Source organism: Bemisia tabaci, chromosome 5, assembly GCF_918797505.1.
Source record: "Bemisia tabaci chromosome 5, PGI_BMITA_v3".
NCBI lineage: Eukaryota > Metazoa > Arthropoda > Insecta > Hemiptera > Aleyrodidae > Bemisia > Bemisia tabaci.
The window spans coordinates 36528015-36544878 of NC_092797.1; the positions used below are offsets into that span (position 1 = coordinate 36528015).

The 16864-nt window shown below is 42.7% G+C and overlaps 1 protein-coding gene across 1 annotated transcript in view; it reads left to right on the plus strand.

The window, feature by feature from the left end:
- nAChRalpha2 (nicotinic acetylcholine receptor alpha2) overlaps window positions 1-16864 on the plus strand; it is an 89761-nt gene that overhangs the window by 25800 nt on the left and 47097 nt on the right. Inside the window, exons 2-3 of the mRNA XM_019056897.2 lie at window positions 4850-4894; window positions 9075-9184. Of these exons, the coding sequence (XP_018912442.2) occupies window positions 4850-4894; window positions 9075-9184 (155 nt within the window). The remainder of the gene's footprint in view (window positions 1-4849; window positions 4895-9074; window positions 9185-16864) is intronic.

The window sequence follows — 16864 nt, forward strand, 5'->3', positions numbered from 1 at the left end:
GATACGTTACGCAAAATAAACCCATTTGATAGCTAGACCGCGTTTAACAGGATGGAGCCAAGCCAAATCATCTATTGCCAAATTTAACAGAGGGATTTAATTTTTTACAAGAGGAAGTTTACGCAGATGCCTTTGAAAATGGTAAGGAATTGGCATCACAACATGCAGATAATTCACTGAAATTTGCTCATAAATCTGCACAACCGTTTTCGTGTAAAAAACTAAATTGCCCGAATATATTTGGCTATAGTGGATGTGGCTTGGTTCTTTTTTGCTCAATGCGGTCCAGGTATCTCTCTCAGCTGGAACGCTTTTGCATAAATGTGCCAATCAGACAACCTCGAGTTAATTCGTCGGTAAGAAGTTATCATACAACTTTGAATTCGTTAGCGCTTAACGCTTCGCGAGGGAATCATTCCGAACATCCAAGAACACGACCGGTGGAAGCACAATAAAGACGGGGAGGGATGAGTTAAGTGTGAGATGGAGGGGATAGGAGGCTGGATGTAAGATGGATAAAACTTTGATGTAAAATTGATGAAAAATGGGCCAATCCCCCTTGTTTTACAGGGATTCGCGCAATTTCATTTCTCAACGAGTTGCGAACTTTGTCAAATTCTTTAATGGGATCCCCGCTTCGGCATACCTGATCATAACTTCGGCGACCATCCCTTCCCCTCCCCCCGCTACCAACCCTGAGAGTGACTTCGAGAAACTTCCGCAAACACCGCGGATTAATTTTTCCAGCCTAGTTCGGTTTTTCAATGCACATCCGGTAGATTGAATCTGAGAGTTTCGCTTGATGTGTCGCGAAAGTTTGACAGGTGCTTCTTCGCGGTACTAAGTTTCTGGAATTGCATCTCTTAATCAGAATTGTTCTTCTCGTTCAAAACAATGGTGAAATTTGGGCCGTCGTTGTATTTCAGTTATAGGATCGTTCGCTTACTGTTTAACTTTCTTTATGAATGGTTGATCCCCGATCACTAACTTATTTTATCTAGGTAATCAACCATTCTAATTGACTGAATTCTGACGTCGCAAGAATTTTTAGTTATAATGTGCTTCGTTTTTAAGAAGATAGTCGGTAGCAATGACTAAATCCAGATATGCGTGTCATATAGATTGCGGTATTGCCAATATCCAGATTCATTATTTAATTTTGACAGAGAAATTGACCTTTATCTTCTTTCAATTTTCTGTGAATTTTTTTCACCCATTCAAAAATCTTCACAGAAAAGGAAATACTTTGGTTAGTTTTTGTTCAGGAAAATTAAAAGTGAAACGGATATTTTGGGACGTTGCAACGAAAATGAGGTCATTCCATTTTTAGTTAGCTATAAGTTCCTATGCTTGATTCAGAGCCATGCAGCGTACAACCATTTCGTGTTACGATTTATTTAATCTCAGGTTAAAATTAGAATGAATCCCCGTATGGGGGACTGATGTCACAGGTTTAGCAATCCTGCGGACCCCAGCTGGTAACCCCTGCCTCATGGGGTAGTGGAGATGGTCACCGGCTTCAAGGCGTATGAACCACCCATTGGAAGGGCAGACAGGGCTCTCAGCTGTAGTGGAAGCAACCTGTCTAGGAGAGGAAACTCCGAAAACAAACCCCGGTCCTCCAGGTTGGGGGTTGAGTCATCGGGCTAACTCCCCGATACTCGGAAAAAGGAATACTGTTAAAAGACCCAATAACAATTGCCTCGGTACAAATGGAAATAAACGGATTTATCGGAAAAAATTACGTAAACGGATGATGGTTTTTGGAACATGGAACGTACAAGGAATTTCTACGAAAATGACGGAAGTGGTATCGGAGATAGGGAGTCACGGATTTGATGTCACGGTATTAACAGAAACGAAGAAGAAAGGACAAGGCTCTGTAAGTGTAAAGGAATACGATTTGTTTTATAGTGGCGTGGAAAAAGATCAGCGAGCTCAACAGGGTGTTGCAATTCTTATTCGCAAGAGCCTACGCAAGTGCATCACTACATGGGAAGCTGTTAACCCCCGAATGATAAAGATGAATATGACAGTGTTTGGCCATAAAATCACCATTTTGGGAGTGTATGGAGTCAACGATGATTCCACTGTCGCAGTGAAGGACCAATTTTTCGAAGAATTGAACGAGGAAATTGGTAAGATTGGATCCAGGAGGGAAATCATTGTGTTGGGAGATCTCAATGGTAGAATAGGATGTCAAATTAAAAGTAAGATCGTCGGCCCTTTCGGAGAGGCGGCACTAAATGATAACGGAGCCCGTATCATTGACGTATGTGAGCAAAGGGACATGAAGGTGCTCAATGGGTTCTACCAACACAAGGATATCCATAAATTTACTTGGGTTCAGTCTACTCGCGGATTGAAATCAATCATTGATTATGTGGTTGTCAGACAAGACACGGGAATGAAGATTCAGCAAGTTAGAGTGTGGAGAGGTCTTTCCTGCGGCAGTGATCATTATTTCCTCGGGGCGAAAATAGCTTTCCCAGTGAAAGGGAGCCAGGAGACCAGGCAAGCACAGGAAGAAGTTCACCAACAAAAAGATCGTGTCAAGCTTGTAAACTATAACATTGACAGCTTGCAGCATCCAAGTGTAAGGGCTTTATATGGAAAGCGCTTGGATGAGAAGTTGGGCGAATCAAGGGACGGTGATACCGAACAGCAGTATCAGTTCCTGAAGGATTGCATTCACTCGGCAGCAATGGAAGCTCTTGGTGTCGCTGATGATAGGAAAGTTAGCGAAAAACCTTACTGGTGGGACGAAGAAATTGAGAAGGAGATTCAGGAGAAACGGAAAAAATATCATCAGTTCCTTTCCTCTAAAAAAACAGAAGACAAAGAGGCGTATAAAAAAGCTCAGACGCAGGTACGAAGGCTCATAACCAAGAAAAAGAACGAATCTTGGGAGAGGAGCTGTAACAAAATAGACACGTACATAGGAGGAAGGAAAAGCACTGAGAGCTGGAAGTTGCTGAAAGGGCTGCGAAGGGACATGAAGCGTGACTTAATATCTCCGATATCCATTGATAAACTGGAGGGGTATTTTAAAAATTTACTGACAGAAAGGCGACCTGAATTTCAAGATGGAGGCGTAAGCTTGGAGTATACTAACGATAATCATAACTTGGAGATCCATATGGAGGACGTGGTAAAGGCCGTACGAGAGCTGAAGAACGATAAAGCTCCAGGTCCGGGAAATATCCCTGCTGAGTTGATCAAGTGTGGAACCTGCAAGCTGTTTCAACGGTTGAGATACCTGATGCAAGATTGCTTGGACGGTGGAAAGGTACCGACAGAATGGAAAGAGTCTTGGGTGTCACCTATATACAAGAAGAAGGGTAGAAAAGATGAGTGTGATAACTATAGAGGACTGTCGGTTGCAGGTACCCTGAGCAAAGTGTATGGAAAAATCTTGAAAGCAAAAATTGAAGAGGAGTGGAAAGAACATGAAGCGGAAGAGCAAGCAGGTTTCAGAGCCGGTCGGTCAACGATTGATCACTTATTTACCATCATCCACGTCATAGAGAAAAAGAAGGGAGTTGGCCAGGAATTACATCTAGTGTTTGTGGATCTCCAGAAAGCTTACGATAGTGTGCCATTGATGAAACTTTGGGAAGCCTTGAACAAAAGGGGTTTTAGTGGGGGACTAATTAGTGCTATTAAGGAATTTTATGGTGGGGCTTTCTCTAGGGTTAAATCGCATGGGGAGTTATCGTTGGGGTTTTTAATTACTAAAGGACTGAAACAAGGGTGTTGTTTGTCGCCAACCTTATTTAAAGTGTACCTGGAAGAAGTTTTAAAGGAATGGAAAAGATGCTGTTCGGGAATGGGCGTCCCGCTACGTGAAGATGGCACCCTTTATACTCTGTGCTTTGCTGATGATCAGGTGGTAATAGCTCAGGACGAAGAAGATGCGAATTACATGACGCGGAAGCTAGTGGAAGTATACCGAAAGTGGGGAATGGAAGTAAATGTGGTTAAGACGGAGAAGTTGGTTATCGGTGGTGATCAGCAAAGCATTGAACTGGAGGATGGCCGGAAGATCCTGGACTGTGAAGAGTATAAATATCTCGGAGTTTGGTTAACTAAGGACGGAAATTTGGATCGGGCCATTAAAGATCGGAATGTGCAAGGCAGGAAAGCTATCGCGATGCTAAATGGGGTTCTCTGGGACCAGAGTATCTCCAAGGAGACCAAAAGGAAAATTTACAACGTCATCGTGAAGAGTATCGTAACTTACGGGAGTGAGGTCTGGCAACTTAAGAAAAGAACTGAAGACATGCTTAGGGCAACCGAGATGGACTTTTGGCGAAGGTCTGCTGGGATATCGAGAAGAGAGCGTATCCGCAATGAAAGGGTACGCGAGATAATGGGTGTGGAAAAGGACATCGTGCACGATATCAGGTCCAAGCAGTTGGTCTGGTATGGACATGTGCGAAGGATGGCAGATGATCGGTTGCCCAAGCAGGTCTTCGATTGGGTTCCTCCCGGAAGGCGACGGCGTGGACGTCCTGTGAAAGGTTGGCGACAAGGGGTGGAGGAGGAGATCAGAAGGTGCCAATTGCCTGATGATCTCTGGGAGGATAGGGGGCAATGGCGATTGGGCGTCGCAGAGCGCGAGGCGGCGCTATAATCGCGACTTTATGTATGTGTGTATGTAAAATTAGAATGACACCTTTTAGAACCTGCTTTAATTGAACAATGAGGTAAGTTTTCCAACTCTGCAATAGTCCGTAAATCCATAAATATCGCCGGAGCTTTAAAAAAACAGCATTGCAGTTTGAAATAGTGCATATGTATGGACTGTATGTTAATTTTCAATGATGTACTGTTTTTTTTTTTCCAGAATCTGAAGGATCAAATTTTGACGACTAACGTTTGGCTTGAACACGTAAGTTTGTAAATTTAATTTCATGAGATTTGTACGTAGTCTTAGTCAGGGGAATAAAGCTCGCTAGTCCACTCGCGCATAATTTCGTCAAGGCAATTTTTTTGGGAATTGCATTGAAAAATTGAATTTCTAAATTTCGAGAGAAAACTGTACCTCTAGTTTCATGAAGAATGATATCTACCTAGGTCAGTTGCATGCTAATTTACATACATAAGAGCCGCTTTCATAGCGCTCCTTGGCGCTCTGTGACGCCTAACCGCCACAAAACTCGGTCCTCTCATAACTCGTCGGGGAGTTGCCATGCATGCCCATTTTTTTGTTTTAATTTTTCAAATTCATAGCTTTTGTTTCAGTTGAGAATGGGCATGGCGCTTCACGCCCTGGTTGTGTTTATCTCTTTTTTAGCCTTATACGTACCCATTTGTTTTTTATTCATCGTATTTTACCGTTTCATAAAGAATTAGTATTCGAATGGGAAAATCAGCATCACATATCGTCGCCCCTCACCTTGAAAAAAGAATCTCGGTGTATTTACTAAGAAAAGGGTAAAATTACCATCAAGAATTCAGGGTTCTATTCGATCCTAGTTTTTTCTTGGTAAAATTACCATTTATGGAATTGGTAATTTTACCAAGGATCTCGGTAAAATTAATGAACTATCTCGGTAATTTTACTGGACCTTGGTAAAAACGCCTATGTTTTTTATCGACTGTAGTAAAATTACCGAGATAAAATGGCAAAGTTACCGGGAATTTATTACCAATAAAAGTGGTATTCTTACCTGAAAAAAACAGTAAAAATACCGGTTTTTAGGTAAGTTTACCAGTCTGTCTTGGTAAAATTACCAATAATTGGTAAAAAAAAGTGAGATGGTAAAGGTACCAACGGACCTTGGTAAAAACGCCGAGAATTTTTTTTCAGTGCAGACGTAAGGGCGTATTTCACTTTCTGCGTCGAGCCTTGCTGTAAGTATTAATCCACGTTTTCTGGGGCTCATGCAAACATCGAGACACGCCCTTACACCAGAGGAGCAACTTCATGCCAAAAAGTTTCCTCTTCCCGAACGGGATGCACGGCGATGCAGTTGGCGCAGCATCCGGATTTCAAGGAATCCCGTCTGCTAATTCCGCCGAGAGTAATTCCCGATGAGGTCGCGTAATAAAAATGGAAAAGGAAAAGCTCCGCACCTCGAATTCAATTTTTCTTTGTTATTGCGGTACACACATATTTTCCCGCGCTCGCTACCCACTCCGCGGCTCTTTGTAATTCTCCGCGTAAAGGGCATAAATAAAGACGGGAAGTGAATAGATGTTACCCTTTCGCGCTTTTCATCCCCCCCGCCCCCGCCCCCGCCCCCGCCACCACCTTGCGACTTGGTTCCTATTTTATTTCGTGTTGCCGAGTTAAGTATGTTAGCCGGGAAGCCTTTACGAGAGGCCGAAGAGCGGCGGTCCCCCGTTCGGAATCGACTTTTATTCCCCCATCGGTACTAAACATGAATACATTATTCGCCCCCCCCCCCTCTCTCACCACTATGGAAAGACCTAACTGAATTTTCAAGCGTGTACCGCACTGTCAAACGAAAACCTTAAAACTACGTAAGGTTTATATCGGACTTGAGCGGTTATTGCGGAGTTCAGAGGGGGTTTGGGGTCGCGAGTCGCGAGGCTGTTACGCGCTTTTGCGGCGCGAGTCCTGTATTGATTCCGCGTCTGTGGCCTCCGTTCGCGCTGATGGAGTTAACGAGAGAGGTTCGAGAATGGGTTCGCGAAAAAACTCGCGCCGCGAAGGCGCGGAGGCGCTGTTAACGGAGACGCCGTGGCGGATAAAAGCAGTGGCGTAGCGTGACTTGCGATATATCGATTGTTATGCCATTTAAACCTGTGGTAAAGAATCGATTTTTAAGGTGTTCGCTGCGAACACCCTGTTTATCGATCCTTTTCCATAGGTTTAAATGGCATAACAATCGATATATCGCAAAGCACGCCACGCCACTGGATAAAAGAGGCGGAGACGCGGAGGTTCTTTTGGCTCTCGCGTGATTTTAACCGGAGAATCCCTCGCTCAGGAGCGAACTCGCGGGCTGCCTTTGAACATCTTTTTCCCGAAGGGATATCCACAAGGCTTGCATCGCGATTAGGGAAGGTTTGTGGGGACTGGGGCCGAAAACAAAGGATAAAGAAATAATGGAGCTCGTCCCCCTTTTTTCAGGAATAACCACTTAGGGACCATTCAAGTTTATTACGTTTATTATGCGAAAAGAAGAAAGAACCTTCGTTATTTGAATACGGGCTTGTTCTCGGTATAGAGATCTGATCCCTGAATCGCACGAACCGGTCTCTTCGGTTAATAGAACTGAAGATTTTGTAAACTCGTTACTAGAAAACCACGAATTTCCATTTTTTTTTCCAAGAAAGGACGTGTACCCCCGGAGTTATCCCCCAAAATTGTTCTACTACCCAAATTTTTTGGATGATACGGACATTTCCAATTAATTTTGGTAGCACTGCAACATTTGGGTTTGTAACTTACTTTATCGGGATACTATCACAATTAATTGTTATACTACCACAATTAATCGGAGTATTACCACAATTAATTGGGAATGTCCATATCATCCAACTGTTGGGACTTAACCCCTGCCTCTTTTTTTCAAAGGCCTTTTTTGGCCCTAACTTTGATCGAAAATTAAAATGGCCTAGGATAATGCTATGTATGCCCATATCCCCTGGTAAAAATTGGCAGTAGAATCTGTGTTCCAAAATACCATAGACCTACAGCCGGCTGTAAGATTTCCAATAGCTTCTATAGCCGGCTACACAATTTCTTATAGCCTTTAATAGCCGATGGCGACCAAGCAAGAGCCAGGCGATGAAGTCTATGCTAAACGTTATACTAATTACGGATGCTAGGACCTAGTGAGTTTTTGGATTACTGCGATGAAGTCTATGCTAAACGTTATACTAATTGCGGATGCTAGGACCTAGTGAGTTTTTGGATTACTGCTCTCTTTTTGGGCCGTAGTATCTTGATTTATTTTGCGAGGAAAGCTCCGTACTTTTGATGGATGCCTGCCATTCCTAATATATTAGAGCACCTTCAGTTTCGTATGATACTGTGCAATACCTCTGGTGTGAAATAGTTGCTTCAAAGCGCCGTGGCACGCTGCGGCGCGGCAGGCGGGCAGCCAGCACGAAACGCGCTAGCGCCTACAAACCTAACAGGGATACTTCACGCGTTGCGCAATGCGTGAAGTATCCCTGTTAGGTTTGTAGACGCCAGTGCGTCGCCGCTCCGCTTTGTGTCACGCTCTAATATTTAATCTGGCGGAGTCTGCGTTATTCAACTTATGATTTTGACTTATGATTCACATCCTGTATGGATTATTCTCATTTTAATTGATGAAAAAAATATGTATTAAAGGAAAATATAATGTGTGCTTCGTAAATATTAAGGTGGTTCCGTATCAAACTTAATGATTTCCAAAGCACACGAATTTCTACACAATTTCTTATAGCCTTTTATAATCGATAGCGAAAAAGCAACAGCCCGGCGATAAAGTGTAAAGCCTGGCGATAGGAACTATAGCCCGGCTGCATAATTTTTTATCGCTTCGAATAGCCCGGCCGTGTGATTTTCTCCGCATTCTACAGTCAGCTATATGATTTTCTGTAGCCTTCTTTAGCCGGCTATAAGAATTCTTGTATGGTATTTTGAAACGCAGCTCTTATCGCCAATTTTTACTAGGGTCAACTCTTCATAATCTACCCTGTAAGAATATTTCTGTGCTTGAGGTATTAGTTTCTCGCTCCCTTAGTTCTAGAGCTTTTTGCCTGATTGACCGACGCAAAATGGGGGAGTTTGGTCATACTTGAAGAATTGCGCTTTTTTCGGTCACAAAGATACTTTTTCAGAGGCGAGCCCATAAGCAACTACCACTTGTTTCTTTGAACAAGTTTTAAAGGATAACATCTCAGCACAAAATTGTCTTGTAAACAGTGTATACTATACTTATAAACTTTGAATTTTACGTGGCTTTGCTACACAAAAGCGAGTATTCTTCGGAAACTTCCAATTCATACGAGTCTTCACTGCCTCGCTGTATGTGACTGACTTCTTCCAACATTTTAAAATACATTGGCATCAACCGGAGACACTGAGAGATTTCTTATTGTTGCAGGAATGGGAGGATCACAAATTTCGATGGGATCCTGCCGAGTATGGCGGCTGCAAGGAACTTTATGTTCCCTCGGAACATATCTGGCTTCCGGATATTGTTCTCTACAACAAGTAAGTTCTCATTAGTACCTCTTTTCATCCAATACTACTCGGATCATTCAGACTCGTGTCTGCTCTCTGCCGAGAGAGCTCCCGAGATTATTTCACTAAATTGGACTGCATTTTGCAATTTTGAACTATAAATTCTGGCTCCTCTGGAAAAACACATATGTGAATAGGGAAACTAATGGCACGTACGTTATTTTTAAACCGGGCCAGAATTTATAGTTCCAAATTGTAAAATGCAGTCCAATTATCGAGAAAGAAACCTAAACTTGGACAGGCCGTCAAATTTCAAACAAAATGTAGTACTTACCGTACCATTGATCATTTTTATTTGAAAAAAAGAATGCAAAATGATGATTACAGGGCTGATGACTCCCCAATACATACCCCCTCTCATTGGGACGGGCACTTTGATCGTCTATCGAGGCCTATAATAGCGCGCATCATCGGCAATCTTGAATATCATCGTCAGATTAGGTTCTGCAACAAATTTCCGGGTCTTTTAACGTCATTTCACCCGCCTCATTCCCGCTCACCTCATCCTACCGCACCTCCCACCATATCCCCCTTTCGTCCGCGGTCTAGGCGTCCCGTTTTCAATCGCTCCAGGCCGCTTTAATCATATTAGTGCACGAGGAAGGCCGTCTCTCCACCTCGTCATAGACACTGCGGCCGGAGAATTTTGCCGTGATGAGGAATGACAGCGTATGGACGTTTAAACATCATCTGGATTACATTTTACAATAAGGAACCACTATTTCTGGCTCATTTTAGAAACAACATAAATATGCCATTGCTTTTTCAGTGCAGATACGTGCTTCTATGGAAGAGTCAGAGATAGTGGTTCCTTATTGCAAAATGTAATCGATCTTTTCTTCTTCGATTTGTTTCGCATTTTCTAGGAAACTTGTAAATACTTTCCTACCAATTTTTAAATATTTTTTCCCACAATTTTATCTAAAACGTTTGAATAATTTAAAGAAAAATATTCATACTTATTGTCGAAAGTAAATATTGTACCCGGGTTAATCTGGCAACATTTCAACGTTCATATGGTGTTCTCCGTGTGCACGGCGCAGAATACCGTTTACTAACACCAGAATAACCCAAGCCTAGGGATGCGAGCTCCCGATTACGATGTTGTGAAGTTGGATCCCTTCGTCGTCACCAAGGAATTTGTTTTAAATAGGATCACCTAAAAAAATGCAGACCAAAGAGAACACAACATCTAAACCTGCATCGGATTTTTAATATTCATCTTGCCACAAGACGAAAAGCATCAGCATTGGAGGCTGGCACCCTTGCCGCAGCGCAGCCCGACCAAAAAACGCTTCGTGGGAAACTTTTTCTTGACGTGTCGCAGTATCAGATCCTCACACCTCAGATCACTCGTTTTGGTCCGTTTAGGTACTCGTGACGAGACTCAAACCACTCCCCTCTACAGTATGAGTATCCTTATGTAATTTAATTTTTGAAGCGTCCAGTAAGAATACTACTTAACTTCAAAAATTTTAAAGATTTGCTGTATTGGAGAGATGTGGTTCATAAGACTGAACGCAAATCATATTTTCATATACTTTAAAACGAATTTTTTTGATCTCTCATTAGGTTAAAATCGACAAATGTTGTTCCATTAAAAAATGCCTTAATTCTAGAGCTTTCAATCACTTATAGATTCTTGACGAAAATCCAAAAGTTTATTCGTCACACTGCACCTCTTGGTCTCTGCATGATTCAAATCGATTTTTCATATATTCTGTATTTTCCCCCACACATCTGGGTCGTTTTTGAACTGAACAATTCAATAATGAGCTTCTTCTAATACCGCTATATTGGGGAAGGCATTATAAAAGCTATAAGATGCCTAAACACATCGTGATGAATGCTGTACCCTCCGTACACAGGTGCTCTACGGTTCCCGCGTATAAAGGAAATTGTTTTCCTAATTTACTAAAGTAAATGAGCTTGACGGGGTTGGTCTCGCAACGACGCTTATATACATTCATTAACGCGCTTCGACTTTTTACAGAATTACACGGTGCAGGGTTACAAGCCGCCGGCAATAATTCACTTGGTTGGACTGGTTATTGGATCGAGGAGGAAGAACGTACCTTCAGCCCTTATCAATTTTCCATTGTTGCCATGAACAAAATCAACGTTACTTTATCGCGACGGGTGGCACCCTTTCTTCTTAGAATTAAAATGTTTCGATCCATTTTGAAACAGATTTCATTTGAATACTTCAGAAAAACTGATAACTATTTTGCCGCCCCCTTTTCATTGGTTTTGAAACATCAATAAAAACTATCAAGTGAACGTGCCAGCGGAGGAGGGGTGCATAAGACGCGTTTACTCGTGTTGAACACATTTTTTGGGAAAGCCCTGTCAACACTACTAGCAAAAAGTCACGGAACTTTGCGCGAAAGTCAAGTTTCGTAAACCTATCTCTATTCGGACAAGGCCTTCCATTCATAAGAAATGAACAAAAAAATTATGAAGGAACAAACACAAAATTTGGTTTAATGATTTTACTTCCGCCGCCGCGCCGCGCCGACCGCATCGGCGCAATGCGTGAAGTATTCACGCAGTCTTGTAGGCGCTATGCGTTTCACGCTGACCGCACTGTGTTTGGCGTAATGCGTGAAGTATTCATGCATTCTTGTAGGCGCTATCCGTTTCACGCTGACCACAATAACCGGACTGTGTTTGATGCAATGCGTGAAATATTCGTGCAGTCTTTTATAGGCGCTAATATGTGTTACATGCCGATTGCCGCGCCGAGGCTTCTCCTTTTCATCTCAAGTCCTCGTCATCATTTCTCCCTGAGTCGCGCCGTCCCAGGCCAAATTGTGTGTTTGGTTTCTCTCTTAACTCGACTAATAAAGGCTGTCTCTTGTATCACTGAAAGACGACAAAATTAGAAATTACTATACTCTCTGGAAATGAGAGATTTTGTAGCCTTTTCTCGTTTGTAATTTTTTTTTCTAAATCCGATTTTTTTATGCCTACATTTAAAAACATTGCAAAATTTGCCGCCCCCTAGATTTGCCGCCATGGGCCGCAGCCCATGTGGCCACTCCCTTAATCCGGCCCTGGTAGGCTTACCCCTGACTTTGTTAAAATCCAAATGCACCATGCTCTTGATTTTAAATCTTCGGAACTCGATATAATAGTACTCTGATTACGGATGGGACATGCTTTTTTGAGGCATGGCAGTGAGTTAGGTGCTTAACAAAAATCAGTCTAACTACATCAGACATTGCCTAATTTCGTGTTATATTCCATTCGTTCAACTGAAACATACGAATCAATTTTCATGTAATATTTTTAGAGAAAGCATGCAACAAAGCCACGTCTAGTTACCTCCTGTCGTCCAGGGAGTTTTAATGAACGACCCAAGAAACGCACCGATAACTCCAATTCTGCCGTGCCAAGGAAGAACGCCGTATGAACATTCGTGAGTTGCCAAATTTCCTCCGATAAAATGTTTATTTCTCCGGAGAGTCATGAATATTTTTCCTTAAAATTTTCAGGAACTTCAGGTGAAATGGAGATGTTGCATGTGTGAGGGATTTGCGATTTGAGTGTTGACTCTTATGTAAAAGATCGCGAGAAACACGATGGTGCCACTGGTTTTCTCTGAAATCATCTCCCAAGCTCAAAAAAAGCTCTCATAGTGAGGCCAAAATGGAGGGGATATGCCACCCTACCCTGAGAGTCCACCTCTACATCAAGACAAACTCTCCATGCAAATATAGGGAGCAGATACATTAGCAGTGATGCCGTGTTTTCAGTTTTAGAGTCCCCAAATGAAGTGGCAGCCCTGTCAATGTATTTGCTCCCTATCTTTGCATGGAGAGTTTGTTTTGATGTAGAGGTGGACTCTCAGGGTAGGGTGGGATATCCCCTCTATTTGGCCTCAACTTGAGAGCTTTTTTTGAGTTTGAAAGTTGATTTCAGAGAAAACCAGTGGCACCATCGTGTTTCTCGCGAACTTTTACATGTGAATCAAGCAGTCAAATCGCAAATTCCTCACACATGCAATATCTCCATTACGCACTTTATCTGAAAAATTGAAACGAAAATTTTCGCAAGTTTACCAGGAAATTCGTGTTTTATCAAAGGAAATTTGGCAACGCCCGAAGGTTCATACGCCGTTTTTCCTTAGGACGGCAGAATTTCCCGCTCCTATTTTCAACGTGTAAACGCGACTTCACGGCCGTTTCGCCTCCGAGAGATGGCATCATGGCGGATGACCGATATTATTTTTTAATAAACCTTTATCTGAATTCATTTTTAACGACCACTATCGGCAGTTAGGCGGCGGGTCTAAATCCTTCGCGGCCCGGACTCCCAGCCGGGGTCAATTTTTTCTCGCGTAATTTTTCCGGCTCCGCGGTTTTTATCGCTAACGAGCGATGTCCGAGCCCAGCTAAGCGATTCTCAAATGGCGATTCGTTCGTTGAAATTCAGTTTACACGGGTCGTTACGCCCCGCCGAGGAGTTTAATGACAGCTCCGATGCCATCGTGAAAAACTCGCCCCCTGGTTAATCCATATTTTCAGGATTAGTATCGCGCTGCGCTATTAAGGGTTCATACCGGTTGTGCGGGAAGCTCATTTCGCTCGGAATTTCTTCCTGTCCCGTCGTCTGTGAAAAGAAATAACTCTGCTATTAGATATAACGGCGTTTTGTAGGCATCAGGTAGTTCATATAGATAACATAATATTGCTACACTGAGCAACGTATATGGTAACATCAATTCTATAAAGTAGACTTTCGATTATCCGACAACTCTATTATCCGACACGACTTTTTCACCGCTGAAACGCGGTGTTTCCGGACACGACAACAAAAACCGGTTTTTTGGGGCAAAACTTACAAAAATGTGTGTTGTTTTTTGTACGTACATGTTTCCAATCAAATTACTAGGTTATATAGGTAAAAGAAGAAAATCGTCCAAGCTTGTGTGTTCCGGTTCCAAACTGAGCCTGAATGACATTTTTCCAGTTTTTCCATCATTAGTTTCTACTTTCCCCGTAAATAAGAAAAGAACAACCGCATTAAAATGATGGACATCTTAATTGTGAAACATGCCAACAGGCAATATGCGTACATTTTATAAATGTGTATTTTTTGCAGATACAACTATTCGCGCTCCACAGTATGTTTGTTGCCTATGCAGCAAATTTGAAGGCGAACTCTCGATGAACGATATTTGTCAATGAGTTTATACGTACACTGTTAAAAATCAATGATTGACATAAGGCCTGATTGACCTAACGAAAAGTGTCCGTCGATGTGGCATTTGAAGGTGCGTGACAAACCACGTAAACTGAGAATTTTCAGGTGCCCTGCTCTGGACATTTTTGATCTGTCAAAAGAGATTTTTGTGCGATTTCACCAATTAAAGTCTATACTCGATTGGCAATATCCCTTGCGAGTGACGGACCCAGTGCATCTGATCGTGTCTCTATCTACAACACCTATCAGCAGTTCTCAAGTACTAAAGATAGGTCCCTCCTCAAAACTCTCGATATTGATAAGTCCCGTTCATTTAATTCTATCAAAATTCACACACCGCCCTCCTCTCTCCCGCACGTACCGCTCATTTCTGTCGCAAGCACGACAGAGGTGGCTCATTCACGTTCCTCGCACTCCATTCCGACGAAACGAAATAATATCCCCCATATGAGAGAACCGAATTCGGTTAAATTATTCACGCCGAGAATCAAGTTTCGCCTCCGAACACACCGTGCGGACGGCGAAGATAAACCAAACAGCCGAAGAATAACTATTCGAATCAAATTAGAGGCGAACAACACGCGACTGGGAAGCAAATTATCGCCGCCCCACGCGCGAAACAGCTTAACTGCATTCCGGGGTGAACTCCTATCGTTCGAAATTCACCCCGAAGCTCAAGGCTGACTCGGAAACTCTCATTGGTGGAGCGCGCGTTATGTGCGCACCAACCACTCGACTAATTATAATACGGGCTCATCCGCTATGCTACGTAAGAGAGCAGTACCTCCACACCTAAGTTACCCCCGGAGTGCATAAGCGCACGTGTTAAGAATGGTTCACGTTTGTGTGGAGTTACTTCCCTCTTCCGAAACACAACAGTCAACCCCTTCCGTTCAAATTTCGCGAGGGGGGGTGTCCTTCCGCCCCTCCCCCGACAAAACGACACAAACGAATATCGAGACGAATCCTTTCGCGTGTAAAACCCCGTGCCTTCCGGGTCTCACACAGGAATATGGGGGGTTTCGCGGAGGGGGTTATCAGAAGTTACGGCGGGCGCAACAGCACCCCGGTGCCTCAGACTATTCGAGTGTATTTTATCAGGAGGAAACTTACTTTCCGCGCTTTCACACACCCCCCCACCCCCCGCCTGCCCTCGGCGACGTCTCGCCCGGCGCTTTCACACTTTCCTAGACTCAACAATAAGCTCGGTTTTAGTAAACATTTTCGAACGGCAGTTATGTATCAACTGCTCTCAAACTTCCTGCCGCCCCCCCCCCCCCGGATGCCCCTCCCGGCGAGTCGCCCGCCGCAGTAGCTCGCGAGAAAACAGTACAAACATTCTTGAAGTGGCCGTGAGGAGGGGGGTGGAATCGCATTCGCGCCGTTGTCAATTTGTCGCGGGAGAATGAGAGGGGGTTCAAGCTAAAAGGAGCCATTACCAATTGAATTTGATCAAAATGAGTGATGAGGCATACATATACTAGATAGAATAGAATAGAAGTTTACTTTATTTTACCCTTCCGGGTTTATAAAGTTACAGAGACAATATATACATTTTACAGAATGTTCTAATACTTAAAATTTATGTTAGTTTATTACCAACTTATGCAAAGATGTCATTGACAATAAGGGGTTTCAGTGTTTAAAATTTTGGTAAAAATTAACAGTTAAAATCTAAAATTACAAGAATGTTATATACATAATGCAAAGGTTATACATATTTAAATAGGATAAAGGCTAGATTCATTAGTGCAAATTGGACTTAACAGGTGACGTTGCAAATGGACTGTCTTTTGCAATTTGGAACCATAAATTCTGACTCATCTGAAAAAACACTTATGTGCTTAGGGAAACTAATGGCACATACGTTGTTTTTAAACCAGGTCAGAATTTAGTTCCAGATTGCAAAGACATACATATTCTATGTGCATAGTTTCTCATTTGGTGTATTCGTACATAGCTCCGTTTAACTCAAATACGGTCAAGGGACCGTTCCCTAAATCACGTAACACTATAGGAGGGAGGGGGATCAAGGAAAGCGTTGCGCTATTTTGTTTTTACGTTTTAAAGGATAGGAACCTACGTCAAAAAAGCGTTACTAGAGGGAAGGGGGGTCGACAGTGCCGAAAAAGTGCGTTATAAATTTAGGGCTGGCCCCCATATTCCATCATACGAGGAGCATTTAAAGTAGGTAATTTTTAACAATCCTATATGCATGAACAATGTTGAAAGGAGGACTATGCGTTCAAGAGGTTGTAACTAATTGCTTAGGTAAGGGTGCCCGCGCACTGATCCACTAGATAAGTTCAGAATCCAATATAATGGAATGGTATTTTAAATCAAATTACTAATCTCACGTCTCAGTTTCTTGAGGCCTATAAACTGATTTGTAAACATGCAAAAACAAAATTAAACGGGACCTTCATCGGCGATAGCTCGTAA